At 61.1% G+C, this 10,823-nt stretch overlaps 2 protein-coding genes across 6 annotated transcripts; both read left to right on the plus strand.

Annotated features, from left to right (window-relative positions):
- Positions 1-36: 36 nt before the first annotated feature.
- Positions 37-5,873, plus strand: HSF4 (heat shock transcription factor 4; the record flags this gene model as incomplete). Of its 3 annotated transcripts, none has more annotated exons than XM_084861053.1 (13): positions 37-636; positions 1,333-1,456; positions 1,554-1,681; positions 1,809-1,933; positions 2,235-2,310; positions 2,441-2,505; positions 3,014-3,116; positions 3,377-3,504; positions 3,617-3,844; positions 4,815-4,920; positions 4,993-5,058; positions 5,192-5,261; positions 5,528-5,873. In XM_084861053.1, the coding sequence occupies 13 exons, from the start codon at positions 37-39 to the stop codon at positions 5,680-5,682; spliced, it is 1,974 nt and encodes a 657-aa protein (XP_084717179.1). In that variant the 3' UTR covers positions 5,683-5,873. The 3 variants fall into 3 exon arrangements, with proteins under 3 accessions (XP_084717179.1, XP_084717181.1, XP_084717180.1); XM_084861055.1 differs by having other exon boundaries at positions 1,380-1,458; positions 5,528-5,868; XM_084861054.1 differs by having other exon boundaries at positions 1,350-1,458; positions 5,528-5,865.
- Positions 5,874-6,450: 577 nt separating this feature from the next.
- Positions 6,451-10,658, plus strand: NOL3 (nucleolar protein 3). 3 transcript variants are annotated; one of them, XM_084861146.1, is made up of 5 exons: positions 6,532-6,964; positions 8,748-8,878; positions 9,498-9,802; positions 9,942-10,376; positions 10,480-10,658. In XM_084861146.1, exons 3-5 carry the CDS (start codon positions 9,508-9,510, stop codon positions 10,485-10,487), a joined length of 738 nt encoding a protein of 245 aa, XP_084717272.1. In that variant the 5' UTR covers positions 6,532-6,964; positions 8,748-8,878; positions 9,498-9,507; the 3' UTR covers positions 10,488-10,658. The 3 variants fall into 3 exon arrangements, with proteins under 3 accessions (XP_084717271.1, XP_084717270.1, XP_084717272.1); XM_084861145.1 differs by lacking the exon at positions 8,748-8,878 and having other exon boundaries at positions 6,451-6,964; XM_084861144.1 differs by lacking the exon at positions 8,748-8,878 and having other exon boundaries at positions 6,482-6,639.
- The last annotated feature ends 165 nt before the right edge of the window (positions 10,659-10,823 follow it).

Here is a 10,823-nt window from a genome sequence, read left to right on the forward strand (position 1 = left end):
AGGGATCCTGCAGAGGTCGGCGGAGGAGTGGGAGAGATGGAGACCTCAAGGTCCGCGGAACTGAAGCAGCTGCGAGAGGGAGGCAGGGGTGTGGCAAAGCCCCAGGATTGGGGGGTGGGGTCCGCTTCTCCTCCGCCCTCCCTTCTCCGCTCCTCTCTGGCCGCTCTGAGGCTTCCCCGTGCCCGTGGCCTTCGCTTTCTACGACTTCGCCAGCGCGCACCGGGCTGTTGCTTCCGAAAACAAATGGGAGACGTAGCAGCTCTGAGAAGAGTGGAACTCGAACCCAGGCCCCCTCTCCCCCGACCCCCTGCACCCTTACACATACCGGATCCCAGCCTGCCCTTTCTGTCTGTGCTGGGGCGGCCCGGCCGAGCCCCGCCCCGCGGCGCACGTGGCCCCCAGCTGACCCGGCGGGAGGCGGAGCGGGCGGGCGGGCGGCACACACAGCACTTTCTGGGCTCTGACCGGACCGGGCACCGCCGGCCGAGCGCTGAGCCCGAGCAGAGAGGCACCATGCTGGAGGCGCCGGCCGCGCCGCCTGCGGAGCCAGGCCCCAGCCCCGTGCCCGCCTTCCTGGGCAAGCTGTGGGCGCTGGTGGGCGACCCGAGCACAGACCACCTGATCCGCTGGAGCCCGGTGAGGGCTGGGGGGGCCCTTCACGCCCCCAGTGGGACTCGGGGTTCCTCCAGAGTCAGTGAACATCCACTCCCAGCCAACCCCCGCCCGGGACGGCGGCTGTGGGCTCCTCGATGCAGCGGTCCAGGGGGGTTTATCCTGGAGGGGGTGTGCGCCGTGGAGGTGAGGTGACCTCCGGGTGGGGAAAGAGAAGGAACCTTCTGGAAACTTAAAAAGGATCTTGATGGTCGTTTAGTTCCCACACCAGCCCATCAGGCAGATGGGAAAACAGAGGCCAGGAGAGGAGAAGGGCTGGGTCTGTCCGGTTCTAGCTCAGAGTCCCATCACCGGGCTGGCACCCGTGTGCGGGGCTGGAACCCAGGTCTGGCCTCTGCAGCTCTTTTCTGAGAGCCAAGTGGGGAGTCGGGGTCCAGCTAGGGTAGGGATTCATGGTGATCCCTCCAGGCCAGGCCTCGGGCTGGCTCTAGCCTAGCCCATCCCTTGTTCCTGAGGGTCCCAGAGCGAGTGTGTGTGTGTGTGTGTGTGTGTGTGTGTGTGTCTGTCTCTGTGTGTATGTCTGTGTGTGTGTGTGTGTGTCTGTCTCTGTGTCTGTGTGTATGTCTCTCTGTGTGTGTGTGTGTGTGTGTGTGTGTGTGTGTGTGCGCGCGCGAGCCATGGACGTCTCACGGTGTCCTCCGTCTCCGGTCCCGGTGGGAGGGCGGCGCTCTCCGCAGAGCGGGACCAGTTTCCTCGTCAACGACCAGAGCCGCTTCGCCAAGGAGGTGCTGCCCCAGTACTTCAAGCACAGCAACATGGCGAGCTTCGTCCGGCAGCTCAACATGTGTGAGTCCGGGTCCGGGCGGGAATGGGGAGGTGGTGGTGTAGGGGAGGACTTGGTGGGAGGGGATGGGCCCTTTACAGCTCCCACCGCCCCGCAGACGGCTTCCGGAAGGTGCTGAGCATCGAGCAGGGCGGCCTGTTCCGGCCCGAGCGCGACCGCGTGGAGTTCCAGCACCCGAGCTTCGTGCGCGGCCGCGGGCAGCTGCTGGAGCGCGTGCGGCGCAAGGTGGGGCCGCCGCGGGGACGGGACGGCGCACCGGGCGGGGGGGTGGGGTGGGGTGTGGTGTGTGGGGGGTGGGAACCGCTGGCCAGGTGTCATGTGACCCAGGCCCCGCCGTGCCTCCCCCCTGCAGGCGCCCGCGCTGCGCTGTGAGGACGGCCGCTGGCGCCCCGAGGACCTGGGCCGGCTGCTGGGCGAGGTGCAGGCCCTGCGGGGAGCGCAGGAGAGCGCGGAGGCGCGGCTGCGGGAGCTCAGGCAGTATGGGGAGGGGGAGGAGGAGGGGGGGAAGCTGGGGGAGAGCGGGGTCCGTGGCGCGGAGGAGGGTGGGAAAGGGGGAGGGGGCGGGGAGTCTGGGGGAGAGGACACTGAAGTTCCAGGCAGCTCCTTCCTCTGTCGGGTCTTGGCGCCTTCACCCAGACAAAGTGGGCAGGGCAGTAGGACTCTGTTCTCTGTGGGTGATGATCATCCGGTGGCTGCGAGCTGGGACTTGCCAGTCTGCAGGGAGTGGTGGTTGGGACAACTCTCAGATGCCTCAGCCCCTTCCCACCCCTTCTCCCAGGCAGAACGAGATCTTGTGGAGGGAGGTGGTGATTCTGCGGCAGAGCCAGGGCCAGCAGCACCGGGTCGTGGGCAAGGTATCCCCCCTCCCCCCCTGACTTCTCTCTCCCACTCCAGAATACTCCGCCAGCCCTCTGCCCGCCTGAAGTGCCTTGTTAGGGTGGGGCAAGGTCCAAAGGGCGAATTAACCCTTTGCTTCCTCCTCAGCTGATCCAGTGTCTCTTTGGGCCACTCCAGGCTGGGTCCAGCAACCCGGGAGCTAAGAGGAAGCTGTGAGTGAGAAAGCTAGGGACACCTATCTGCCCTCCACCCCCTCATCCAGCACCTTCCCTGCCTCCTCCTCCAGAAACCCCTTCCTCAGAACCCTCATCCCTCTACCCCCATACCAGTCTTCCTCCCCCCAAGGCCATCTCCCCAAGACCCCCCCCCCCTTGCAGGACTTTCCCCCACTTCCCCCAACTTCACCACCCAAACCCAACTCTCAGATCCCTCAGCTCTAGGACCTTACCCCCCAATTTCCGCATCAGCAGCCCCTTCTCCTTTCCCCCAAAGCATCCCAACATCAGAGGGTCTGGGGTTCAAACCATGCCCCGTCCTACCCCCTTTCTACCCCCAAAGGGCCCCCACCTCTGGGGGAGTCCCTTCTGCCTTCAGCATGTGACTGATGCCCTGGCAACAGGCCTCAGCTCTGCTGACTTGGCTGCTGGGGCCTGAGGGCGGGAGGGAGGTGGTGCAGACTGTGGGGCCTGAGCTGAAACCCGTATCCTGCCACCTGCACAGGTCCCTGATGCCGGATGAGGGGAGCTCATGCCCAACACCGGCCAAACTGAGTGCCTGCCCGCTCCCCGGTGCCCTCCTGCAGGACCCCTACGTTATCCAGGCGGTGGGTTTTGCTTCTCCTTCCTTCCCTAGGGCACAGCTGGGCTTCTGGAGAACCTATTCTTTTTCCCTCTCCTCTCCCCCCAAAAAAGAGAAGATGGAGGTCAGCCTCACCCTCCATCCCCCACCCCTCACCCCCAGACCAGGCTCCCCAGCATGGGCTGCAAAACGTCCCCCTGAGCCCTGGCCCATGTGGGTACTGAGTGGGTTCTGGCTTACCCTGTGGCTTGAGGCGAAGGGTTAGGCCTAACCTTCTACTTTCAGCCGCTCCCAGAGGCCCCCTTGGGCCTCGGCAGTCCTCACAGGGCCAGGGGACCCGTCATCTCTGACATCCCAGAAGGCTCTCCAGCCCCTGAAGGCAGCAGGCTTCCTCCCTCCCGCGTTGGCAGGAGGTAGGAGAAACAGACGGGGGCTGCCCTCTGGGGAGAGCCTGGCAGTCCGGGTGGCAGTGGGGCAGAGGAGCGGTCAGTGCCAGGGTCTGGTTGAAGCTTTTCTCTGGCACAGTTACAACAGCCAGGCGTTGCTCAAAGAAGAGCCAGCAAGCCCAGGAGTGGACAGCCAGGCTGGACAGGCCCTGGCCCCACATGAGTGTGGGTTCTGTGTGACAGCCCCACCGCCGCTGCCTGTGGCTGTGGTGCAGGCCATCCTGGACGGGAAAGGGAGCTTCAGCCCCGAGGGGCCCAGGAGTGCCCCACAGCCTGAGCCAAGGGGGCCCAGGGAGGTACCTGACAGGTGAGCAGAGAACCCGTTCTTGACAGTGAGCCCTGAGGGCCACTTTGGCAGGTAGACCAGCACGAAGTAGGTCCTGGTCACTTCCCAGCCTTGTCTGCCCCCTGGTGGCTGAGGAGGATGGTGGGTACTAGGAGATGACCTGACTTCTCAGAGCTGCTCTCAAGAGTGCCAGCATGAGGCCCTAGCCGGTGTGGTTCAGTGGTTGGAGCGGCCTATGGACCAAAAGGTCTGGGAATTGTCTCCCGTCAAGGACATGCACCTCGGTTGCAGGCTCCTCCCCAGCCCAGGCCCTGATCAGGGTGACATTCCTCTCTATCTTTCCCTTTCTCTTCCACTGTCTCTAAAAACCAATGGAAAAATATCCTTGGGTGAGGATTAAAATAATAATAATAAGCCCTAACAGGGTTGGCTCAGCGGATAGAGCATCGGCCTGCGGACTCAAGGGTCCCAGGTTCGATTCTTGTCAAGGGCATGTACCTTGGTCAAAGGCACATCCCCAGTAGGGGGTGTGCAGGAGGCAGCTGATCAATGTTTCTCTCTCATCGATGTTTCCCTCTCCCTCTCTGTAAAAAAGCAATAAAATATATTTAAAGAAATAAAATAATAAGAGTACCAGCATCAGAGGTCTTGGAAAGTGGAAACATCTCTGTGGTAGGGCTTAGGAATCTACATTTTAACCGGGTCCAGTGAGGTGGTTGTAAAGATTGTAAAATACACAACAGTTTAAGAACCACTGGTTTGGGCAATTGCATAGGGAGGGGACACATCCCAGGACGCCAGCTCTACAGCCCAGTCCTCAGGCCAAAGCTAGGAGGCGGAGGCACTCCCATGTACCCCTCTCTGAGGGTTCCCTCCAAACCATTTTCTAGATATTGTCAGATGTAGACCCTGATGTATCCAGGTTCCTCGGGAACCTAATAGGAGCGGGAGTGGTACGTACTGCAGGCCAACAGCAGCTCTCTGTGCACAGGGGGCCTCTGGGCCCGGAGAGCAGGGGCCAGAGCCCAGAGAGCCTGCTGCCTTCAATGCTACTTCGGGCCCTCCCTGACAGTGTGGAGCCTGCGGGGCCCCTGGATGTGAGTACACCTTCCGTGGGGCACGGCCCAGTGCATCCTGGGAGGGGCGCCATTGACCCAGAGCTCCCCCAGGTGCTGGGCCCCAGCCTCCAAGGGCGGGAATGGACCCTGATGGACTTGGACATGGAGCTGTCCCTGGTAAGACTGGGGTGGGAGGGGCAGGGGCAGGGATTTGGGGGTTGCTGAGCTAAGCTCTTCAGCCCATGGCTGTTCTCTCAGCCGGAGACCTCTCTCCTTTCCCCGGCTGCTTCTGTGGGGTTCTCCCATGCAGATGCAGCCCTTGGTTCCAGAGAAGGGTGAGACGGAACTGGCCGTCAAGGGGTTAAATTCTCCAGGCTCAGGTAATGGTCCCGGTGACCCAGGACCTGGGGGCAGGCCCTGGTTGACCAGAACTACCATGATTGGATGGGCGGGGCAGTTTGTGTTTGGGGGGGGCACCCTTTGAGGGTTTAGGCTGCCCCCTAGAGAGCTGCTGAAGTCATCTATCCCCTCACCACTGGGTGAGTGAGAGTCGGGGGTTGAGAATGGAAGTTTCACCCTAGCGGAATGGAGGGGGGAGATGGGTGAGGCTCCCCTTCCCTGCTGAGCACGGCCCCACTCCTCCTAGGGGCGGACTCCGCTCTTGGGACACCCCTCCTGCTGGACGTGCAGGCGGCTCTGGGAGGCCCAGCTCTTGGCCTGCCTGGAGCTGTACCCATTTCCAGCCCCGCTGAGAGCCGGGCCTCCTACCTGGGCCCTGGGGCTGACCCCTCCTCCCCCTGAGCCTCTAGTCTGAAGCCAGCCTGGCTGAGGGCTGCCTGCAGCCTCACGCCCTCCCGCTGCCCCTGGCGGAGGCTGAGCCAGACCCTGCTACGCGGAGGCCCCCTCCCACTGCAGCACCAAATTATGCACATAAACCGCATTTTTTTCTTGTGCCTCTGTTTTTTTTTAATTAATTTCTTTATTGATTAAGGTATCACATATTTGTCCTCAAACCCCCATTCCAATCCCCCCACACACTCCTGCCCCCCACCCCCATTGTCCTTGACCACTGGTTAGGCTCATACGTGTGCACATAAGTCCTTTGGTTGATCTCTCCCTTTTATCCCCACCCTCCCTCTGAGGTCCAACAGTCTGACCCATGGTTTCTGTGCTTCCGGTCTCTTCTCTCTGCCGACCAGGGAGCACAGAGGCCTGGGGGAAGGAGGGTGATTTTGCTTTTATAGAAGCACCCAGGTCCTGGAGCTTTAATGGAGAAATGCATTCCTGGAGGATGGAATGCTGGGGATCCTGCTCCTAGTTCCACGGCTTAGGCCTGGATCCTCCGGGAATTGGGGGCTTTTGGGTGGGGCCACGCCCAGCTCCGCAGTGAATCCGCCCTGGGATCCTGGATGAGCTTGTCCCCTCCTCTGAGCCTGATCGTGTTAGGAAGATGGGAGTGAAGTGCCTGGGAGTTGCCAGGCCCACAGCGGGCGCCGGGTGCGTGGGCCCGCGGACCACGCTGCACCCTCACTGACTCTCCCTGCGCGCCCGGAGCGGGGGCGGGGAAGCGGACTGCGTGTGGGAACCCCAGCAAAGAGCCGCTCCCGGCGGCCAGATGCCCGCTCCCCCCCACCCTTCCCGGTTCCCGGCAGCCCTGGCCGCCCCGCCCCCGCCCCGCGGCAGCTGCTGCTCCCATCCCAGCCCAGCCCCGCCCGCCCCGCTCTTTCTGCCGTGTCATCTCCCCGCCAAGGCTCAGCCGTGAGTGGGGCCGCACAGAGCCACTGGGGGAGGGAGAAAAGCTGAGATCGTGTAAAATCCGAGCCCCCACGGGCAGTGCTCCCAGGTCTGGGCGGCCCGCCCCTCCGGAGCCTCTAACCCTGGGACCCGGGGGAGGGGAGGGGAGGGGAGTCTGTGGTCGCACCTGCCAAAGGCTCCCTAGCAAAGGAGCCCGCGGAGCCAGGTGGGGAGGGGGGCCGAGACCCCCCCAAACACACTCCAGGCCTGGATCTTGGAGCTTCCTGGTGCCCGGGAAGGATCTGGCCCGTGACCCTTGAAGGACTGCCCTGCCCGCAGCATAACCTAGGTACAGTATTTACTTCTGAGCTTGGAGTCTCAGAGGGAGGGCCTAGGTCAGCGGGGGTTTCTGTATCCAAACAGGACCAAGCACAGGCCTTGGCAATGGGAGGAGGAGGCTAACATAAAAGTAAACTTGGAAGAAGTGAATTTCATAGAGCACTGGTCAGCAAACTGTGGCTTGTGAGCCGCGGTTTGCTGCTCTGTTGACTAATGAGTTTGCCGACCACTGGGATACGGGCTTAATAACAAGGAACAACAACAGCCTGTAATTATTGGAATCAAGAGTCCAGGTCAGTGGTCGGCAAACTCAGTCAACAGAGCTGCAGTTTGCCGACCACTATTATGGAGTATTCCGACTTTTGCTCTCACTTGGATAAAAGTTCAACCATAATATCCAGATTCTGATTTTAGAGGATCTAAATCATTATCAGTAAATATTTAAGTAATTTATTCTTACTGGGAAGTTACATAGGTACTGAGACTATGCAAAAGAATAATAATTAAAAAAAAATGAAACTTGGTTAGGAGTGAGGGAGAATGAGGGGCTTTGCCGATCTGCCTCCTCCCTCTCTGCACCTGCACAAGCCTGGGTTCTGTCCCCTCTCCCTTCTTGCACCTGTGTTTGGAGGACAGTCTTTAGAAACCTCAGCTGAAGCCGGGACCGGTTTGGCTCAATGGATAGAGCATCGGCTTGGGGACTGAAGGGTCCCGGGTTCGATTCTGGTCAAGGGCATGTACCTTGGTTGCAGGCATATCCCCAGTAGGGGGTGTGCAAGAGGCAGCTGATTGATGACTCTCTCTCATCGATGTTTCTAACTCTCTATCTCTCTCCCTTCCTCTCTGTATAAAATCAATAAAATATATATTTAAAAAAAAAAAAAGAAAGAAACCTCAGCTGAAGAGGGTAGGGGGTCCCCGTGCAGAGATGTCAGCTAGTGTAATGCTGAGGGCATGCACTGTTCACTGGGTTACACAGGAGAAGAGACGAAACCAGTCTGCCTGTAACGCACTCAGGCATCGGAGTGGACGGGGTGACATTTATTTGAGACTCGGAGGATGGGTCCACAGCTTGGAGGGGGGAGGGAAAGGGGGTATTTCAGGCTTAAGGAATAGCATTAACTAAGGTTCAGAAACGGCAGGGGCTTAATTAGTTCTCCTAGCAGTGAGGGTTGGGGAAAGTGGGGGGAAGCTCGCTGTCCAGGAGGGGGGAGAGTGGCCAGGCCAGACAGTCTGAATTCTCTCTGATGGGCAGCGGGGAGCAGGGGAACAGGAGTAGCAGCATTTTCCAGAGGTGGGGCATGAATGGAAAAGGAGGAGTCGGGGGCAGGAGACCTAGTCTCTGATCATTAACCTGGGGGAAGGGTTGACGCTTCAGTATGACCAGGGTGGCACAGCATGACACCAGGTGGTAATGAGAGAGCCCTGGGAGGCCGGAGGGGGCTAGGGCCAAATCTGCTCTCCCAGCCCTAGAACCTGGTAAGGAGGTAGAGGAGGGGACCCAAAGGGAAGATGAGACCGGAAGGACAACACTAAGGCTGGAGGAACTAGGCGGAGGGAGCAGTCCAGGGCCTGGCCTCTTTGCCTCTTAAGCCAGGGGCCTGGCTGCCTGGGTCCGGCCATCCAAGCGGGGATGGCCATTGTCCTCAGATGCCAATAAGTAGACACAGCAGATTAATTTCTGCCTGACACCTGCTGTTTGGTAGAAACAATCTCTCATGTGATGCATGGAGGGAAACAGTAAAAGTTCGGTAAGCATTTAAAAATAAATTGTTGGTAGTTTTTTTTTTTAGTTTGGCCCTGGGTACCTCAAGATGAAGCAGGAGGTGGCTGTGAGCCATTCCCAGGGCGGCAGGGAGACGGCTGGGTCTCATGCAGGTGATCCAGGAGATCTTGGTCAGAGTTAGGATTAAAGAGAATTCAGGTATCTCTCTGCTCGGGGATTAGGGAACCAGGAAGGGCCATGAGACCACACTGGGATTGCAACAGGGTAGTGGCCTTGGTGAGGGGGTGCCCTGAAAGACGGATCTCGGGGTCCGGATAAGGGGTGTGGTCATTCTCCATCCTCCATGGGTGAGAGGAGCAGGGGAGGATCTCAGCTCTGCGCTCTAGGTGATGAGGAGGCCAGTCAGGGCTCTGAGGGTCTAGGCTGGAGGTGAAAGCTATGGAAATAGCAGAGAGACTGGGAAGGACTTGCAAGCTGGGTGTGGGATCTTCGCCTGTTAAGGCAGGCGGGGGAGCAGGTTTGGGAAAGAGAAGTCAGTTTGGATACACGGTCTGAACACATGGCCGTGTCTGCAGGCGGCTGGGGCTCAGGAAGGAGATCCTGGTTGGGGAGAGCGGTCAGAAAGTAAAGGGTCCTGGGAGAGGCGAGGAGAGGAGGGCCACACCTGATGGTTTAGGGGCCCAAGGAGAAGCCGGAGGAAGAGATTAAGGTTAAGGCGAACTTAGACCCCAGCCACCGGTGTTCTCTGGGTCCCTGGGAGAGAGGTCAGGGGCGGGGAAACCCTGGCCCCCAGTGCCTCTCTCTACCCCTCCCCAAGGACCCCCACCATGGGCAACTCGCAGGAGAGGCCATCCGAGACGATCGACCGCGAGCGGAAGCGCCTGGTGGAGACGCTGCAGGCGGACTCGGGGCTGCTGCTGGACGCGCTGCTGGCGCGGGGCGTGCTCACCGGGCCCGAGTACGAGGCGCTGGACGCGCTGCCCGACGCGGAGCGCAGGGTGCGCCGCCTGCTGCTGCTGGTGCAGGGCAAGGGCGAGGCCGCCTGCCAGGAGCTGCTGCGCTGCGCCCAGCGCACCGTGCGCGCGCCCGACCCCGCCTGGGACTGGCAGCACGTGGGCCCGGGTGAGCGCGCGGGGCGGAGCCCAAGTCAGAGCCGGGGCGCAACGGGGCGGCGTTCTGGTCTCCCCCCCAAAGGTGGGCGAGCGCGGAGGAAACCGCAGAGGGGTAAGCTGGGCCTGAGACACTCTCACCTCCACCCCAGGCTACCGGGATCGCAGCTACGACCCTCCTTGCCCAGGCCACTGGACGCCGGAGGCAGCCGGCTCCCGGACCCCGTGCCCTGGCCTGCCCGGACCTTCCCACAGTGAGGAGGCCGGGGGGCCTGAGGGCTCCGAGGCAGGGCAATCCGGAACCGTCGAGGAGCCCCAGACAGAGTTAGAAGCTGAGGCCTCCGAAGGGGCTGAAGAACCCGAGTTGGATTCGCAAACGGATCCGGAACCAGAGGCAGAAGCAGAACCTGAACTGGAACCAGAAACCGAGCCGGAGCCGGAGCCGGACCAGGAGCCAGAGCCAGAGCCAGAGCCAGATGCAGAGCCAGAGCCAGAGCCGGAGCCGGAGCCGGAGCCGGAGCCAGAGCCGGAGCCGGAGCCAGAGCCAGAGCCAGAGCCAGACTATGAGGCCGACGATGCATCTGAAGGTGTCAGGCTGCCCAAACGCGGTGCCAGGTTTGCGGGAGGTTGGAGTCCCTGGGGCAGTGGGCGGGCCCCACCTGACCAACTGCTTTCCTCCTTCATTTCTAGATTCCTGAGGGCCAGAGCTCTGACTGGCCACTCCCCATCCAAGCCCAAAAGGACCTGGGTTGGATTACCACCCGGCCCCACCTGGCCCCGAGTTCACTGGAGTGAACAAACTGTGGAGGGTGGGTCTGGGCTCCGTGATGGCGGCCCTCGCCCGGGAATAAAGGTATGGATGGACCTGTGCTCTGAGTCAGTGCCCTGAGGAGCCCCTGTGCCCCACCGCCCAGTCCTCAGCCTCCTTTCACCAACGGCTCCAGCTGCATCCTGGAGATCCCAAATCCGGGTGGCCAGTGACGCAGCGGCCAGACTCGGGCCCTTTTATCAGCTGGGCTGGTGTTGCCCCTGGG

The sequence above is a fragment of the Pipistrellus hanaki genome (assembly GCF_964339955.1).
Source record: "Pipistrellus hanaki genome assembly, chromosome: 15".
NCBI classification, from domain to species: domain Eukaryota; kingdom Metazoa; phylum Chordata; class Mammalia; order Chiroptera; family Vespertilionidae; genus Pipistrellus; species Pipistrellus hanaki.